This window comes from Aethalodelphis obliquidens, unplaced genomic scaffold (genome assembly GCF_003676395.1).
Source record: "Aethalodelphis obliquidens isolate GAN/ISIS:26980383/991018 unplaced genomic scaffold, ASM367639v1 scaffold9, whole genome shotgun sequence".
NCBI classification, from domain to species: Eukaryota; Metazoa; Chordata; class Mammalia; order Artiodactyla; family Delphinidae; genus Aethalodelphis; species Aethalodelphis obliquidens.
This window is the reverse complement of record NW_020837953.1, coordinates 33,832,111-33,851,520: the sequence shown is the minus strand read 5'-3', so window position 1 is coordinate 33,851,520 and position 19,410 is coordinate 33,832,111. Positions and strand designations below refer to the sequence as shown.

The 19,410-nt window shown below is 39.7% G+C and overlaps 1 protein-coding gene and 1 non-coding gene across 7 annotated transcripts in view; one reads left to right on the top strand and one right to left on the bottom strand.

The window, feature by feature from the left end:
- The window catches only part of RCAN3 (regulator of calcineurin 3), a 28,809-nt gene extending 11,291 nt beyond the window's left edge, over positions 1 to 17,518 (top strand). For 3 of the 6 annotated variants that reach the window (XM_027109715.1, XM_027109713.1, XM_027109714.1), the window contains 3 exons: positions 13,261 to 13,434; positions 14,537 to 14,708; positions 15,699 to 17,518. In XM_027109715.1, coding sequence (XP_026965516.1) covers positions 13,261 to 13,434; positions 14,537 to 14,708; positions 15,699 to 15,883 — 531 coding nt within the window. In that variant the 3' untranslated portion in view covers positions 15,884 to 17,518. Of the gene's footprint in view, positions 1 to 5,721; positions 5,768 to 13,260; positions 13,435 to 13,775; positions 13,892 to 14,536; positions 14,709 to 15,698 lie in introns of those variants that run through there. The other 3 variants (XM_027109716.1, XM_027109717.1, XM_027109718.1) reach the window with 3 other exon arrangements.
- Positions 5,528 to 5,600, bottom strand: TRNAS-GCU (transfer RNA serine (anticodon GCU)). The gene has a single exon. It is a non-coding gene; the product is annotated as a tRNA-Ser (tRNA).
- Positions 17,519 to 19,410: the final 1,892 nt, after the last annotated feature.

Genomic DNA, 19,410 nt, shown 5'->3' with positions numbered 1-19,410 from the left:
CAATTGTTGAGTGTTCTAATACAACCTTCAATCCAGGAGAAATGAATCTTTTGAGGAAAGTGATTTGTTTTAAACTTGAGAATTGAAAAAGGGGATTCAAAGGAAGAATGTTAAAGTGAACTGTATTTTTAACAGTGCCTGGAACATAATATGGTTTCAGTAAATATTTGTTCAATTGAATCTGTAGTGCCATTCTGGCCAAGAATTAGTAAAAATTTAATTAACTTCAAGGCTAGATTAAACACTAGAGAATCATAGAAGTTTAGAGCTGGAAGAAATCCTAGCCAAGTCTCATACAGTAGTTTCAGAGTAACAGAGTAATTGAGCGTGCTTTAGAACCCATTTTTCAGTTGTACACTGAAAACTACAAAACATTGCTGAAGGAAATTAAAGACAACACAAATAAATGGAAAGATATTCATATCCGTGGACTGGAATACTTAATATTGTTAAGATGTCAGTACTGCCTAAAACAGTCTATGGATTTGGTGCAATCCCTATCAAAATCCCAAAGATGTTTCCTGCAGAAATAGAAAAACTCATCCTAAAATTCATAGACTCTCAAGAGACCCCCAAATAACCAAAACAATTTTGAAAAAGAACAACGTTGGAGGACTCACACTTGCTGATTTTAAAACTTAATACAAAGCTGTAGTAATCAAAGCAGTGTGGTGCTTACTTGTCAATTATATCTCAATTTAAAAAAAACAGTATGGTACTAGTATAAAGATAGACATATTAACCAACTGAATAGAACAGAGAGTCCAGAAATGAATCCTTGCATATATGGTCAAATGATTTTCAGCAAGGATACCAAGACCATTCAACGGGGAAAGGACAGTCTTTTCAACAAATAATGCTGGGAAAACTGGATATCCACATGCAAAAGAATGAGGTTGGACCCTTACCTTACACCATATACAAAAATTAATTCCAAATAGATCAAAGACCTAAATGTAAGAGCTAAAACTGTAAACTCTTAGAAGGAAACATAGAGGGAAAGCTTCTTGACATTGGATTTGGCATTAATTTCTCAGATAGGACACCAAAAGCACAGACAACAATAGAAAAAATAGATAAATTGGACTTTATCAGAATTTAAAACGTGTGCAGAGAATATTTTCAAATCGTATATCTGATAAGGGATTAGTCCCCAGAATATATAAAGAACTCCTAAAATTCAACAACAAAAACCAAATGGGGTATATACAACTAATTGAAAAATGGGCAAAAGAGTTGAATAGACATTTCTCCAAAGGTGTATAAATGGCCAATAAGTACATGAAAAGATGCTCAACATCATGAATAATTAGGGAAATACAAATCAAATTCACAATGAGATACTTCACACCCATTATTGACAAGGATATGGAGAAATTGGAACCTTTTGTGCATTGCTGGCGGGAACATAAAATGGTGTGACTGCTGTGGAAAATGGTATGGCAGCTCTTCAAAGAATTAAGCATAGAATTACCATATGATCCAATGATTTTGCTTCTGGGTATATACACAAAAGAAAGCAGGGACTCCAACAGATATTTGTACACCAATGTTCACAGCAGTATTATTCACAATAGGCAAAAAGTGGAAACAACTCAAATGTCTATCAACGTTATCCGTTGATAGACATTTGAGTTGTTTCCACTTTTTGCCTATTTGCCTATTGTTAATAAACAAAATGCAGCGTATACATACAATGGACTATTATCCAGACTTAAAAACGAATGAAATTCTGATGCTGTGGATGAACCTTGAAAGACGTTATGCTAAGTGAAATAAGCCAGACAGACACAAGAGGATAAATATTGTATGATTCTACTTACATGAGACAGAAAGTAGAATGGTGGTTGCCATGGGCTGTGAGAAGTGGGGAATTGGGAGTTACAGCTTAATGGCTACAGAGTTTCAATTTGGGATGATGAGAAGTTCTGGAGATGGATAGTGGTTATGTACAGCAGTGTGAATATACTTAATGCCACTGAATTGTACACTTAAAAATGGTTAAAATGGTAAATTTTGTGTTTTGTATATTTTACCACAAAAAAAATGCAACCCCCCCTTTTTCTTGACTTTATCATTCTTTGTAACGTGCTTTTATACATATATAATATATATATAATATGTACATATGTATGTGTACTACGTATGTATGGGCACCTTTTTTGCCCCACTTTGCATGCTTTCGGCCCACGTTTTCAATCCAGCTGTTGTGAGCGTACTCACCTGTGTGCAGGTGTAACCCCACAGCAGCTGGCCTCCGTGGCACTGTGGATATCTTACTCTTTGTCCCAGTGTTTCTCTGCTGACTGTGCACAGATGCTTGTCCGTATTGATGCAGGTGCAGACGTTGCAGTGTGAGGGAGTTAATTAACATCTCACAGGGCAATCCTAGACCAGTGGGGGGCTGAAGCCAGTGAATACGTCCCTTCTCCTCTACTCTCCAGCCACCACTTCCTTGGATTCTGGTTCCTCAGAGTGCTCCTAGCAGGATCAAGCCCCAGTTGCTCAGAGGTGACCAGCTTGGTAACACACCTGGACAGAAGGAGGACGGGCTTTCCCTTCTTCCCTGTTCCCACCTTGTCACATGAGGTCACTTCCCAAAACAAGCTCCTTGTGTGTGCCCTTGCCTCGGCCTCTGCTTTCACAAGGAGCCCAGGGAAGACACAGGTGAATAACTTCCAAGTTTGGTTATTCCTCCTGTGTAAAGGCACTGTCTCAGGCTCTCAAAAAAGGGGCAATTTTTAGCTTGTGCAGAAAGGATAAAGACTAATATAAAGAAAAACCACGTGCCCACCCAATTTAGCAAATAAAATTTTACTAATAAATTGAACTCCTTTTGTCTTCTCCCAGAGATAAGCGTTGTCCTGAACTCCATGTTTATCATTTCCCATGCAATTTTAACTTTTTATTAAGTTTAACCGTATGAAATTGGTGTATCTGTAGGCCAAAATGGTCAAATACAGGTTTCCCCCTTTCTCCAAAAGTAGAGTGTTTCTACAAAACCTTTTGTAAGCTGAAATGGTATAAAATTAAGAAGCAATTCCTTAGGACGCATCTTACCAAAGGATGCACAGAATAAATCAAGGTAGAGCACAGATGCTCACAGACACAGTTCAAAGCTAAGGTGGCTTGAGATGCTGAGATGCTAAGGATAGTTCCCCGGGATGGAGCTTGGTGGTGCCACTCTCACCGCTTGTGGTGTGCACTGCCTCTATAACAGCTGCTGTGAAACAGATGCTGAATGCGATTTTCGCCTTTTTTTTGTAAAAGGGAAACATCCTCTTTGGATTTCTTTCAGTTAGTGAAAACAGGTACTAAAGTCGGTCTTTTGTAAAAGCAAAGCAGCATAAAGCAAACTTTCAGAAAGTGGTGGATACCTGTATTGGCGTTTCTTCTGGTTCAGCCTAATACTGTGTGTATGTATGTATACTATTTTTAAATTTTGCTCTATTTTCAGTTGACAAGATTGTCTATTTAGAAAGGAATCTACATAAAAACTCTTAGAACTAATAAGTGAGTTTAAGAAGGTTGTAGGATACAGGGTCAATATACAATATCAACTACATGTCTCTATACTAGCAGTAAACATTTGGAAATTGAAACTTAAAAAACACTGCAGTAGCACCATGAAATACTTAAAGATAAATCCAACAAAATATGTGCAGGATCTGTATGCTGAAAACTATAACACTAATGGAATACATAGAATTTTACATAATTTAAAATTTTCTATAAATGGCGTAATTATATGTTTTTCTCCATGTTATATTTGTAAGATTTTTTTATAAATACCATGCCTCTCTCTTTTGACCTGCAAAGTTTTGTGTTTTTTTAAATTAATTAATAAATTTTTGGCTGTATTGGGTCTTCGTTGCCACGCACGGGCTGTCTCTAGCTGTGGTGCGCGGGGGCTACTCTTCGTTGCAGTACATGGGCTTCTCAATGCGGTGGCTTCTCTTGTTGCGGAGCACGGGCTCTAGGCGCGTGGGTTTCAGTAGTTGTGGCTCGCGAGCTCTAGAGCGCAGGCCCAGTAGTTGTGGTGCACGGGCTTAGTTGCTCCACGGCATGTAGGATCTTCCCAGACCAGGGATCAAACCCATGTCCCCTGCATTGGCAGGAGGATTCTTAACCACTGCGCCACCAGAGAAGTCCCCTATATTTGTAAGATTAATCCATGTTGAGATATGTGTTCAGTGTCGCTTGCTGTATACTGTCCTGTTTTACAAATATACCATTCTTTATTTACCCATTCTAATGTTGGACATTTAGGTTATTTTTGAGATGTTGTTATTGCAACAGTGATGTTGTAAATGTTCTGTATGTGTCCTGTATATGTGAGGGTGAGGGTGGGGGGTCTCCTCGGGGTATATAAGCAGGAATGATGTTGCTGGCTTGTCAGGTTGCGTATTTTCACCATCTTAGTGGAAACTGTCAGATAGTCTCTAAAGTTGTACCTGTTTGCATTCCTACCAGCCATGTAGAAGAGTTCCCATTGTTCCATAGCATCACCAATGCTTTATATTTTCAGAATTGAAAGTTTTTGCCAGTCTGGTAGTTAACATTTTTATTCCTTTTTAACACACTTTTGCATAAACTGTAGATGAATGCTTCTCAAATTTATCGCTTAGTGAAGGACCAGGTTTTTCCTCCAAACTGTCACAGATTTGTAAAATGCAATAAGAATGTCACAGCAGTGTAAACTTGCTAAAATGTTCCTAGACCCTTTCTCTCAATTTCTATGCCAAACCTTGTTGTGGACCAGTAGCGAAGTTCATGGACTAGTGCTGGGTCCTCAGACCACCGCATCATATATATGACATTTAGGAAATTACAAATATGAGATTTTGAAATGAAGAAGCTATCTTTAGTTATCTTCAATTATATTTGTAGCTTCCATTGTAAATACTTTGTCTCAAAAACAAGAGTTAAAAAGGATCTTAGATCATTTAGTTAGGTATCCTAATTATCGGCCATATTAAGAGATCACTGAATAGTCAGGTTAGCTGTCATGTTCTTAGAGACAATTGGTTTACAGATTCCACATTCGATCTTGGTTTGTGTATTCAGTAAGTGTTTATTGAGCATTGTGCCAGCCACAGTTAAAGTTCTGGGGAGACAGCGGTGAACACAGTGACTCTCCAGCCCTGATGGAACATTAAGGAGATAAATATATTTAACGTGCAAACAAGTGAATCAGAAGTTCAGATAATAACAAGTATTGCTGTGAAGAAAATAAAATAGTGGAGGGGTAGAGAGTGACTTGATGGGTGACAGTTTTTAACTAGAGTGGTTGGGGAAGGCCTGTCTGAAGAAGTGACGTTTGAAGTCACCGAATAATGAGAAAGAACCAGTATAATATTTAATACTTCCTATAATTTAATTGAGATTTATCCTAACATAATTTTTTAAATATTTATTTATTTAGGCTGCTCTGGGTCTCAGTTGCGGCACACGGGATCTTTGTTGCAGCATGCGGGCTTCTTAGTTGCGGCATGTGGACTTCTTAGTTGCGGCATGAGGGATCTAGTTCCCCGACCAGGGATCAAACCCGGGACCCCTGCATTAGCAGTACAGAGTCTTACCCACTGGACCACCAGGGAAGTCCCCTAACATAATTTAAATAACTTTTCTCTCATGTGTGTATATAGTTGAAATGCCTTATAATTTTTTTTTTTAATCTTTCTCAAAACAAATAACTGCATTGAAGCTTTTTTTCCCCAGTAATCTCAATTTCAGTTGGAAAAGATCTGCCGGTCCCCAAATCAAGGTAGGATTTAAGGTCCTTGGGTTCTAAGAAACATCTAGATTACCCATGTGTATGTGTTCCTAATCTCTCCAAAGCAGGGTGCTCCCATGGGGGAGGGTGGGATAATTCAGGAGTGAGCGAGCTCGGAATAGGCACGTGTCACCTCTATACTGCCTGTCACAGAGCCCAGCTTTTGAGCCTTGCTGTGCATTAAATATGTGATGAATAAAAAACTGGGAAGATTATCTACAAGGTCAGGGTACCAGCACTCGCCAGCGTTTATGTTGAGCCCTCCTAAATTAATTTCAGTAACCATGTCTTTTCTGTTTGTTTTATTTTCTTATCTGATTTACATTTCTATTTTTATAAGTTTTATAGGGCATATTATATTGGAATAGCACAACATGTCCATAATATGTGTGTGTATGGGTATGTGTGTATGTATATAAATTTAAAAGTAGATAAATAAATAAAGTATATTGGCAGTGCGTATTGAAATATTTTTACTGGTTTGGGTGTACAAAGGATTTTTTTCCCCAAACCATTTTAAGAGTAAGTTGCCAGCAATGGTGGCCATCACCCACAATTTTTTAATTTGTATTTGCTACAAACAAGGGCATTCTAAGAGAAAAAACAAAATTCAGGAAATCGACACTGATACATTACATTGTTCTAATTCTCCGACCCTACTCAAATTTGCGGTGGTTCCAGTAATGTCCTTTATAACGACAACAACATCAAAAATCCAGTCCCTTATCACGCAGTGCATTCAGTTGTCAGGTCTCTTTAGTCTCTTTCAGTCTGAAGCAATTCCTAGTCCTCCCTGCCTTTCAGGATGCTCACACTCTAGGAGACGCAGGCTGGTCGTTTTGTAGCCCAGCTCTCAGTTTGGGTTTGGCTGAAAACTGTTTCTTCAGGGTCCATCAGGTTGTGCACCTTTGGCAGGACCATCACAGAAGCGATGCTGTCCTCTTCTCACATCCATCTTTAATTTGTCCTGTTACCGATGAAATTCACTTTGAGCCGTTGATTAAGACAGTGTCTCCCAGGTTTCTGCACTGTCGAGTTATTCTTTTTTTCCTTGTAATTAATAAGTACTTTGTGGGAGTTACTATGAAAGTAAATATCCTGTATCCCCGTCAAGTTTTAAACATATTTACTCATATCAGCAAGATTCGTGATTTCCTATTTCATTCATTGGTTATAATCTGTTACTGTCACGATTTTATGCTCACTTTTCGTCCCAGGTTTGGCCAGCACTTGTCCCTTCCAGGTGGTCTCTGTGTCTTTTTGACATGTGCCCATCACTCTTTGGGTACCTCTTTAAACTTTCTAGCATAACAAACTATTGCAGAATTATCTTGTACTCTCCCTGCCCCAGTGCTGGAGTCAGCCATTCCTCTGAGGAGCCCTGATTCCTTTCAATGGAGAACAGTCATATTTAGGAACCGAGATAGGAGTTAGCTGTGTGTGCCGGGTGCTCTCGGAGTCTCACTGTTCCTAGGCCTCTGGCACAGAGATGGGAACTATGTGCAAATGAACATATTTGCATACATACCTGTGTTTACACGTATACTTCCAGCTCCAGTCCAACACTAAAGAGTTGTTTCTAGTTTTCTCCCTTTTCAAATCTGTAACTCCTTTCTCTGACAGAGAGATAACTAGCTTCCATTATCTTATTATAGTTACTTATTCAATCACTTCTTCTGTATCACCTTAAATTAAATCACCACCCACCCCCTTTCCCATGTGGACACCCACCTGTGTTCCAACACCCCGTGTCAGGTCCCACCCTGCACCCAGACCCACCACAGAAAAGTCCCCTTCACCCCACCTGGGTTCTGATACTCCCGTGGGTGCCCTCCTTACCCTGCTCGGGATCCAGTGTCCTGTGCTGGCCTCCTACAGACATATCCCTACCCACTTGGGCTCCGAGCTCCAGGCTGGATTGCCTTCCTGAGCAGGTCCCCTCCTCGGCCTTCTCACGCCATCAGCCTGCCCCTTTGCTGGATACCTTCCCTCTTGCCCTGCTCTGGGCAGTCTTCCTGCATGGACATCCACCTCACCCCACTGAGCTTCAGCACCCTGTGTTGGGCTACCCCTATGTGGGCACACGGTCCTCATCCTTGTTGGGCTCCCACACCCCATGCTGGGCCTCCCTCCCTCCCTGGTGTCTGCCCCCCTTAACCCACCTGTATCTGACACCCTGCTCCAGGCTCCCCATCAGCATGGACACCCCAACCTCACTTGGCTACACCTGAAGGCTTCTGAACCGAATGTTCAGGAAGAGGAAGGATGCCTTATTCTTTTTAAAGGAACAAATAATACACTTCCTTCTCAGACTTGTTTCTGACATTCTTTCAAGTTTACATGTCTTTGGAAAGATGGGTCCCTAACTTGAAAAATCACCTTCATTCTCTAATGTCCATAAAGAAAACACCACCGGAAAGGAAATGAACGTCTACCCTGGAATAAATCACACAGTCAACATTGTTCCTTGTTTTAGCCTCAATATCTAAGATAGTACCTGGCCTCATTGAATGAGTGAGTGGATGAACAGTGAGAAAGAATTTATCAAGACACGTACACACAAAGATCTAGGTGGAGACCAAAGAAATGGAACAGAGCTCAAGTTACTGCCGATCCTTAAGCACATGGACAAGCCCGAGAATGAAATGTTTCTTGGTCTTTGTACGTAACTGACCTTGACGAAGAGGAATCGTGTCTTGCTCCTCCACATTTTCATGCATACTGTGATAGCTTCATATCAGCCGTTTCCATTTGTTTTAAGTGGCTTTTCATTCTGTGCAAGCTTGGCGCCATGAATACATACATAGTAAGCAACTCCAAGGCCATCACCAAACAGTTGACTTTATGAAATAGAAAACAAAACAAAAAGACAAAATTAATAAGGAAGATTAAAAGCCACTGGCATGGAAATAGTGTATTTTTTCAGTATGTACAATTCAATTTATCGCTACAATAAAAAAAAAAAAACCCTGCTATCCTCTCCCTCAGTTCAAGTCAAAGTTCATAGCAGAGTAATGCAGAGTCCTCAGTGTCATAACAGAGAAGCAGTGTCCTCTGCTTCAAGGGGTCAGGGTCATAGGTCAAGTTCAGAAGAATCCTGGGAAGATGGACACTGATTCTGTTAATTAGTGGTTCACTGTATCACCCACTGCAACCGAGACTCCTGGGAGGGCATGTCTCCTAGGTGACTGCTCCATCAGCTCGATGCATCTGAATTACACTAAAGGACTGTCAGGAAGGGCAGGTTTTAATTTTCCACTGGCGACCTCCGTGGTACCTGCTATCTAGTTCACCCTGTCATCGCTGTGTATTTACCTCCTTCCTGGGGAATCCACATCACACAGTAGAACAGCTATTTATGTGACCACAGAATGGCAAATGGATTATTGCAAGAGCTCTACCTATTTCTGTTAATAATAGTGATAATACTCCCTATGTATTGTTCTAAGACCTTTAAATGGTCTCTCTTTCTATCACCAATAACCCAATGAAGTGAGTACTTTTACTATCCTCAGTTAATGGATAAGGAAACTGTAGGCACAGCAAAAGTGAGTAACTCGCCCAAGGTCACACAGATGTATAATGGAGCCAGGAGTTAAACACAGACAGCCAAGCTCCAGAGTTCTGTGCTCAGAAGGTAAGTGGCTGGTAGAAGCCATAAGACCTTGCTGAAGTGATCTGTCCAGGCTGTGAATTCCTCCTTAGGTCTTCCTTTTGTGGTCTCATGTTTGAAGAAGTGAAAAGTCTCTCTTTCTGGATGCAAAAAGGAGTGTTTTACCCATGCTAAAGGCCAGTGAGCAGAGAGCCTCAGGAATGGATGGTGTGTACTCATGTCCCCCTTGCAAATGCAGAGGTGGGTTTTGTACTTGTTCATCAAAGCCAGTGCTCGGTCACTGAAGTCACAGGAAAGATACCACCATGTGGATGACATTGTCCCTGACTGGGGGCCATCGGACCATCTACAGGCAGTTCTCTCTACTCCAATAGAAGCCTGGGGCTGGATGTGAAGTTCAAGCTGAACCTGAACTCCCCTGAAACTTATTTGAAATTTAAGAAACATCTAAACAATTCATGAGACAAGGAAGAACCATAATGGAAATTAGACTAAAGTATTTAGAATCAAATGATAGTGAAAATAATATATATTAAAACTTGTGGGGACAGCTAAAATAATACTTAGAAATGTATATTTTTAAAATGCTTATATTAAAAATGAGAAAAGTTGAAAAACTAATGGAGTAAGCATCCATCTTAAAGTGATAGGAAAAAAACTCAAAGAAAAGAATAAAGAGCAGGAATTAATGAAAAGTGAATAAACATACATGGAGAGAGCCAATAGTGTCAGAAAGGTGATTCCCCAAGGAGAAAGGATTATATATCTCCACTTACATGGGTCTTTAATTTCTTTCAACTATGTCTTATAGTTTTCAGTGCACAGGGGAAAGGATAATCATTTCAACAATGGATGCTGGAACAAAGGGATAGCCGTATGGGATAAAAAATGAACTTTGACGCTTGTCTCACATACAAAAATTAACTTGAAGTGGATCATAGGCCTAAACCTAAGAACTAAGCTATAAAACGTCTACAAGAAAGCATAGGAAAAAATCTTAGTGACCTTGGGTATGGCTGAGATTTCCTAAATATGACACAAAAAGCATAAAGGTTTTTTAAGTTATTTATTGTCTTTATTTTTAATACTTATGTGCGTTTATACTTGATACAGTTTTTTTAACATCTTTATTGGAGTATAATTGCTTTACCATCGTGTGTTAGTTTCTGCTTCATAACAAAGTGAATCAGCTATACATATACATATATCCCCATATCTCTTCCCTCTTGCGTCTCCCTCTCTCCCGTCCTCCCTGTCCCATCCCTCTAGTTGGTCACAAAGCACCGAGCTGATCTCCCTGAAAAAGCACAAAGGTTTTTGTTTTTTGTTTTTTTTTTGTGGTACGCGGGCCTCTCACTGCTGTGGCCTCTCCCATTGCGGAGCACAGGCTCCAGACGCGCAGGCCCAGCGGCCATGGCTCACGGGCCCAGGTGCTCCGCGGCATGTGGGATCTTCCCGGACCGGGGCACGAACCCGTGTCCCCTGCATCGGCAGGCGGACTCTCAACCACTGCACCACCAGGGAAGCCCCAAAGGTTTTTTTTTAAGTCAACACACGGAGTCAACCCTTCATCCAAAAACAAAACAAAACAAAAACTTGCTTTTCAAAAGATACTCTTTCAAAATGAAAAAGGAAAGCAAGGACAATATTTGAAAGACATAGACTTGACAAAGGGCTTCTATATAGAATACATAAAAGAACTCTTACAACTTAATAAGAAGGATAGCCCAAGTTAAAAGTGGGAAAAGATTTGAATAGACACTTGACCCGAGAAATTATAGAGATGGCAAATAAACTTAGGAAAAGATACTCAGTATCAGTTGTCATTAGGGAAGTGTGAATTAAAACTACAGTGAGATAATACTGTATCCCAGTACAATGGCTGAAGTTAAGAAGACTGACTATACCAAACGTTGGTGAGAATGTGGAGCAGCTAGAACTCTTATACACTGTTGGTGTAAATGTAAAATGGTACAATCACTTTGAAAATCAGTTTCTGAAAAGTTGATCATATACTTGTCATACAGTTCAGCCATTCTACTCTTAGGTATTTACCCAAAAGAAATAAAATCATATATCTACCCAAAATGTGTACATGAATGTTCATAGCAGCCTAATACCTAATAGTTCAAAACTAGAAACAGCCCAAATGTCCATCAGCAGGTACATGGGTAAACATCCTTACAGTGGAATTCTACTTGACAATAAGAAGGACCACAAAAGAGAACCCAGTAATATGAATCTCAAAATGATTATGCTCAGGGAAAAAACCTGGACCTCCCCACACACAGACCAAAAGTACATTTATACAAAATGCTAAAAAATACAGTCTAATCTAGAGTGATAGAAAAAGAGATGGTGGTTACTGGGGTGGGGGGGACACCTCATACACATCTGTTTTATGTTAAGTAAGGACTTAAACATGAAAGGTAAAACCATAAAACTTAGAGAAGACGATCCGGGAGAACATCATTGTGATCTCAGAGCGCAGAAGGATTTCTCAAGACACAACACAAAAGGAAAAAGTGGATACATTTAGTAATGTTCAAATTTTAATATTTATGGTACCTATAATTGACAAAGAATTAGTATCTCTATAGAACTCCCCTGACTCAATAAAAAAAGACAACCCAATAGAAAAATGGACAAAAGATATGAACAAATACCTCACATTAAGAGGAGCCCCAAATGGCCAATAAACATGAAACGAGGTTCAACCTCTTTATTATTCAGAGAAACGTGAATTATAACCAAAATTAGAGCCCATTTCATATTCCCTACTTCACACTGATAAAAATTTAAAGGTCTTTATAAAAGGTTGGCATAGATATGATGCAACCAGAACACACATTCACTCTTAGAGAGTAACCTGATATAAGCTCTTTGGAAAACTATTTGGCAACATCTACTAAAGTTAAAGATGTGCCAGTGCTAAGGCCCAGGGATTGCACTTCAGAGAAACTCGTGCATATAGTACCAAGAATGTTCATAGCAGCACTGTAGTAGCGAAATCTGGAGGCAGTTCAGATTCCAGCAGCACTAGAGGAATTGTGGTATGGCTCTACAATGGAATACTATACAGTCATGAAAAGGATAGCTCACAGTTACACGCAGCAACAAGGAAGAATCTGAGGAACAAAAAGCAAGTTACAGGGCTTCCCTGGTGGCGCAGTGGTTGAGAGTCCGCCTGCCAATGCAGGGGACACGGGTTTGTGCCCCGGTCCGGGAAGATCCCACATGCCGCGGAGCGGACGGGCCCGTGAGCCATCACTGCTGAGCCTGCGCGTCCGGAGCCTGTGCTCCACAACGGGAGAGGCCACAACAGTGAGAGGCCCACATACCGCAAAAAAAAAAAAAAAGCAAGTTACAGAGGAATATGTGCAAAATGATGCAATATTTAGGGATCCATATAAATGTTGTAAAACTATAAAGAAAAGCAAGGGAAAGATAAGCACAAAATGCCAGAAAATGGTTCCTTTGAAGCAGGAAAGGAATAGGATGGGGGTAGAAACTCTGACACACTGTGGACTTCAAAATGATAGTAATGTTTTTGTTCTATAATTGGGAATGTTTTTATGATTTTTATACCTTACGTTTATTTTATAATACTTTACGTATGATTTTATAATATGAATCTACACTATATTTAATAAGGTTATTTTTAGAATAAGTGCAAACTGCAGAATTTAGCATATGACTAACAGGATACCTGTTCTTGTATACCTACAAGAAAAAAATGCTTTTTTGGGGAAAAAGGCAAAGAGTTCTATCCCATTAATTATGTTTAATGACTTAAATTTCCTCTTGGTAAAGGTTTGTCGTTTCTCCCCCCGCCCCCATTCTCTCTGCCTGGCTGCCCCTCAATTTGTAGGAGAGATTTGAAGCGCTTTTCACCATCTATGATGACCAAGTTACGTTTCAGCTGTTTAAAAGCTTTAGAAGAGTCCGAATAAATTTCAGCAAACCTGAAGCAGCAGCGCGGGCTCGAATAGAACTCCACGAGACAGACTTCAATGGGAAGAAGCTGAAGCTGTATTTCGCACAGGTACTTCATGGTGCAGAGGGCAGTGTTCTCTAAACTTGTTTTCCTCCATCCAGAAATACTGTCAGTTCTCCACTTTCTCTATTATTATGCCAGAGGTCTTTGATATGAACAATCCCCAAGGAGAAAAATATTTTTTCCTTTATTTTACAGATATATACATTTATTTATTGAGCATATTTGCCGTCCTAACTTTGTTTTGCTTAAACATGAAAAGAGTTTCAACCTCTTTTTTATTCAGTTTAAGGAATGCATTTTTCTGGCAGCTTTTCTCAACTGGGGTTGAGAAGGTTAAGCCCTAACACCTTAAGGCCAGTGAATTAACTTTTCTCCTGTGCATCTAGAATGGCACTCGTGCTGGGATATCCTTGGAAGAAGTGAGAAAGAAGTCTCTGGAATCATTTCCGTGTGCTGTGATTCAGATGAGGCACCCCTTTGAAAATGGCTCCCAGCCCAAGGGGTGAGCAGGGAGGAGGCACGGCACATACAGAAAGACTGTTTTAGACTTTGGAATTGAAAAGGATCCTGTGGGTTGCTAAGAATTGGCTATGCTTATTATTCTAATCCTACATTGATAGGACTCTGAGAAGCCAATTTCTTCTCGGAAGAATTAGTGAAATAAAGGCATTAGATGATGTGTTAAGGGCACTGTTTTATTTTCAACACAGAATTTTTTCCCTTGGTCTTAGCTTTCAAAATAAAAAAAAAAAATTAAGGGGTTTGTCATCTCATACTCCAAATGAAACCCATGTTTGGACTTTTCTTGGTGGAATTGATGGAGATGGTATAACCTAATCTCTTCTAAAACTGGGATTCAGTGCTTAGTACCATTCATTGTTCATTCATCTCTCCACCAATTTATTTTTCTATTCAACTAATCTTTATTGAGCACATAATGCTCTGTGCTGTGCACTGAGTGTTCAGTGGTGAACCAGACAGGCACAGACCCTGACCCAGCCACTGGGAGATGTACTGTTAAAGAGAAATTTTTAATTTTTAAAAATTTTCTCCCAAGAGATGTTCTCCCAAGAGATGTTACAGTTAATGTAAAAATGAAAGTGAAAAAAATAGTCCAGTCAAATTTTGAACATCTTCCTCCCTGCAGGTACAGATGTCCAGCGAAACACAGGACAAATCGTATTTACTGCCCCCCCAGCCGGTCAAACAGTTCCTCATCTCCCCTCCTGCGTCGCCTCCAGTGGGGTGGAAGCAGGGGGAAGACGCGATGCCTGTTATAAATTATGATTTACTCTGTGCTGTTTCCAAATTGGGACCAGGTAACAAACTTCTGTCTCTCCTGTTTCTTTTCCCAAGAAACTTTGGTATTGAAGACTGTATTCAGCAGTTTGTGTTCTAGCCAAGTAGTAACAGCATGATCAGCATGGAGGATAAAACCTGGGTTCAAATTCTAGCATTTGCTAACTTTGTGAACTTGAGCAAGTTACTTAGCTTCAATTTTCTGAGCCTCTGTTTTCTCCTCTAAAATCCAAAATAGGGATCATAATAGCTACCTTTCAACGTGGTTATAAGGATTACATGATATATATGTAATAATTAATCTAACTGCGGTTTTTACCGCTATAAATTCTAGTATATAACAGGTCGTTAGTGAATATTAGTTGCCATCAGAATAGACAGACGTCACGTTGACTAGTGTATCAGGGAACTGGTGGTGATACCATATCATCCCTTCCAGACTCTTCTCCTGTATTTATTTTTCATTTCTTCTTTTCCTTCTCTTTTATTTCTCTCTCTCTCTCATCCCTTTAAAACAATATAAGAAATCTGTGGCGTTGTTGTTCATACAAGTTGTCCACCTAAAATAACGTTGTGTCTTTTATAGGGGATACAAAAGGCATTTTGAGGGGAAGTGGCTAGTTGTTGTTTTTAGACATCAGAGCTCTATCTTGGATCTCTGAGGTCCTATAGTAACGAGATTGCCGATGCTGCCCGGAACCTTACAGGTGTCTACCAAGGGAAAACCAGAAACCGTTATGAAATTGAGCAGATTTACTTGTGTTATTCATAGAACAGTAATTAGCACTTACATTTTAACCCCCAAGACCTCAGTACTCCATACTAGCTAATGTCTTAAAATGCCAAAACTCTTTAAGAACCTTAAAGCATCAGTTCTCTAATGCCAAGACAAGATGAAGTTCTCTGAAATAGGATTTAAAGATTGAAAAACCAATAATGAGCAATGAAAATATGAGTAGAGCAAGAAGTTCCAAGGGACGGAACCCTTCCTTTGCTGTTTACCTCCACAGGAGAGAAATACGAACTTCACGCGGGAACCGAGTCGACACCGAGCGTGGTGGTTCATGTCTGTGAAAGTGAAACTGAAGAGGAAGAGGAAACAAAAAATCCCAAACAGAAAATCACCCAGACAAGGCGCCCTGAACCTCTGACTGCAGGACTGAGCAAGCCCCGGGCCTTCGACTGCACGCTGTGAGGCTTTGGTTGTGGGGCGAGGCTGCTGCCACCTGGGCTGGGGTGGTGGGGACATGCCTACCTGTGACCGCTGCTCAGCTGAGGCGAGGACAGGAGGGAACAGAGCGCCTGCCTTGGGGACGGGAGTACAGAGTAGCAGCCGGGTTTACCTGTTCAAAATTTTAACTGTTGCTCTGAGCAGCACGTTAAATTAAAGGATTAGCCCCCAACATGTGGCAACTCTTGACCATTTTTAACAATAGCAAATTGGGAGAATGGCTCCCTCCAGCAACGTTGATTTCCCTGCTTCCGTATAGCGTGGGGTACCGCAAAATGAAAACTCTAGTCACTGAGTGCAGTACCATTATTGAGAACTTAAAAATAGTCTTACAATTTTAATAATGTAGTGCGGGGTTTTTTTGTAATGGTCTATTGGCTTCCAACTCATCTGTTGGTAAATGGTTAATTGCTCTTCAATATACATGGAATTTTTTGCACAGAAAGAAACCTGACATAGAGAATAATTCGTAGAAAATCATTTTTCTCAAGTGTTCTTTCCTTAACTTTGGGGAAGAAATACCCAATTCCCTTTGACTGTCAGAATCAAGGGACCCAAATCTATGTGCACATTGTTCTCATCCCGAAAGTGATACACAGACCCCAGTTCCTGATGTGCCATCCCTCCCGGACACAGAGCTGTTGCTTTGGAACGCAGGACGTATCCCTTGTGAGCTTGATGACTGTGACCTCAGGCGGCCACTGCACTCGACCATTTGTGACCACGTCCTGGCCTGTAGCTCGACTGTCTTCAACCACCAGTTGAGTTTTTGTTACGCATATTTGTGTGTGTCATTATTCTTGAATTAGAAAAGGTCATGATAAGATTTTCCATTTTTAAATTGTCCATTTAAACATTTTTCAGTTTGATTTGAAAGAAAAGTCACACACATTCTTTTTCTGTGAATTAGGGAAAGATGGGGCAAACGGAGATCGTTTTGTTAATTGGACTTTCTTCTGGGTGAAATTTTTTTACCCTGGCTTCCAGTTGGCATTTTCCCCTAAAATAGAAGTGTTTCCTACTTGTGTTTCAGAGTGTATCGTTGAACCTGCTAAGGTAGAAGCAGACATCTTCTTAACTCTTTGTGGTCTGTTTGGACTTTGAGGTCCCTTTTATAGAGAAGCATCAAAACTAAGAATGCTTTGCTTCAGGTCAAGTGGCTCTGCTGATTCTCTGCTCACTCCGAGGTTTTCTTTGTATGGCAAGTGTCTGGGGTTCCCTGGTGTGTCTGTGCAGGGACGTGGAGTTTAGACTAATAAACCCATATGGCTGCCACTACAAAGAAAGAAAAGTGCAGAAATTCAGACTGTGCTGTCTCTACATTTTTGGTAATGTGTTTCTGTGGTCTAGATGTTCTTATTATGGTAGAATTTATTTCTAAGGACATAAACTTTATTGCAAAAAAAAAAAAGAGTTTTCTATATTTTCCTTGCCCTCAAATACTCTGAGATGATCAACTCTTCTATTTGTATATATCCACCACTGGTCAGCCGCAGTGTAAATTCCGTTGAAACTTGTGGTTCTGTAAGCAGTTTATTAAACTCATTATTTGGCACTTTAACTGGCAGCCACTTAATAAATTTACTTTGCAGTTCTAAATTCAGCTTTTTGTCACTTTTTAATCTTATCTGGGTGTACTAACTTATTGCAGGACGGACCCTAAGTCAGGAAATGTATGTATTTTCAACATTTGGGAATTTTTGAATTTCCTTTTAGATCATATTTATTTGCTATAATTTTCTAAGTGGTCAAAAGTCATGATGTTTTATTATCTGGCTTGACTTTCATGCTCTACCTTCCAATTAAAGAATATTCTATCCCTAACTTAAAACTGTCTTTTAAAGTCAAACAATGCAAATTACCTGAATATTTCTTTTTCTCTTTTCTTTCTTTTTTTCCAGTGTTGAATAAATTGAAGAAAAACTTAAACCAAAATTAAATATATATTAAGTAATATATATTTTTATTTAAAATATAATTATTTAATATATATTAAACTTTTCTGAATGGAAAACGTTAATATTTTCATTCTTTCTAGTATAATATTTCCACAAAATGAACTCTAAAAGAAAAACTATATGCCCATTAACTTTTTTTTTTTTTTTTTTTTTAATTTTGGCCGTGCCCCACGGCTTATGGGGCCTTGACCAGGGATGGAACCCGAGCCCTCAGCAGTGAAAGCACCAAGTCCTAACCACTGGATCGCCAGGGAATTCCCTCCCCTTGACTTTTAAATATTGTGAAATCAACCAGGATCTCCCCAGGTATTATGAGCTCTATTTTTGGCTATTTTGTATCCAGTTCATGTATCCGTCTTGTGGGAGATGAGTCTCATGCATCTTTTTTTTTTTTTAAGTACCTTCTAATAAGTTTATCTACTTCTTCTTCTTTGAAATTGAGTCATTGCTTAGATTTAACTGATAATATGGTAGCTATGTTTTCTTTAGAAGTGATAACCTCTTCTTGGGAATCAATTTATGTAGACAGTTATGAGGAAAGAAGATGATGTTTTTCGTTAGGAAAAAACATTTGCGAAGGATAAGAAAATTGTACGACAGTAAAAATAGTCGACAGAACCTGTAATGCGTGGGCTATTATGGTCTAGGTTCTTTCAATTTACCCACCGGATGAAACCGGAAGTTAATCTATTTAAAAGTGTACCCCCGTGAGCATCTACTAGTTTAAGGTGCTAAGAAGCAGAAGTGGTAAGAGCAGTTAGTTCCCTTGCCTTGGAGAGCTGAAAACCAGGTGAAAGCCAACTAGTCTTTTCACATTCTCCTTCGCCAAAATATTATACACTAAAACCTATCAGTAATTAAGAGCCAAATAAAAGCTCCTGGGAACTTCTAAGTTCAACATAAAGGGTTTTTTTTTTAATTGAAGTTTAGTTGATTTGCAGTGTTTTGTTAATTTCTGCCATACAGCAAAGTGATTCAGTTATACATATTCTTTTTTATATTCTTTTCCGTTATGGTTTATCACAGGATATTGAATATAGTTCCCTGTGCTGTGCAGTAGGACCTTGTTGTTTATAACGTAGAAGTTTAGATAAACATTGTGGTTTATGGGATGTTCAAATCAAAGAGATGCCAGGAGACAGAGTCAGGTTAGCACTTTCATTCTAGAATATGGTTGTTTTGTTTCCCACTCACAATAATTCTGTCTTTTTAAAATGTTGTGATATAGGGAATTCCCTGGTGGTCCAGTGGTTAGGACTCCGTGCTTCCACTGCAGGGGGCCTGGGTTCAATCCCTGGTCAGGGAACTAAGATCCTGCATGCCACACAGCAGAGAAAAAAAAAAAAAAAAGTTGTGATGTAAAGTGAAAAGATTTGATTTCTCAGAATCTCAATTACAGAGCTGAAGATGACTTTGGAAATCATAATGTACTCTTCGTGTTACTCAGATTAGAAAACAGGAGCTGTGACTTGCTGTGAAGCCCACAGAAGGCAGCCCTGGTTCTAGAATTGGCAGTCCCAACTCCCAGGCTAG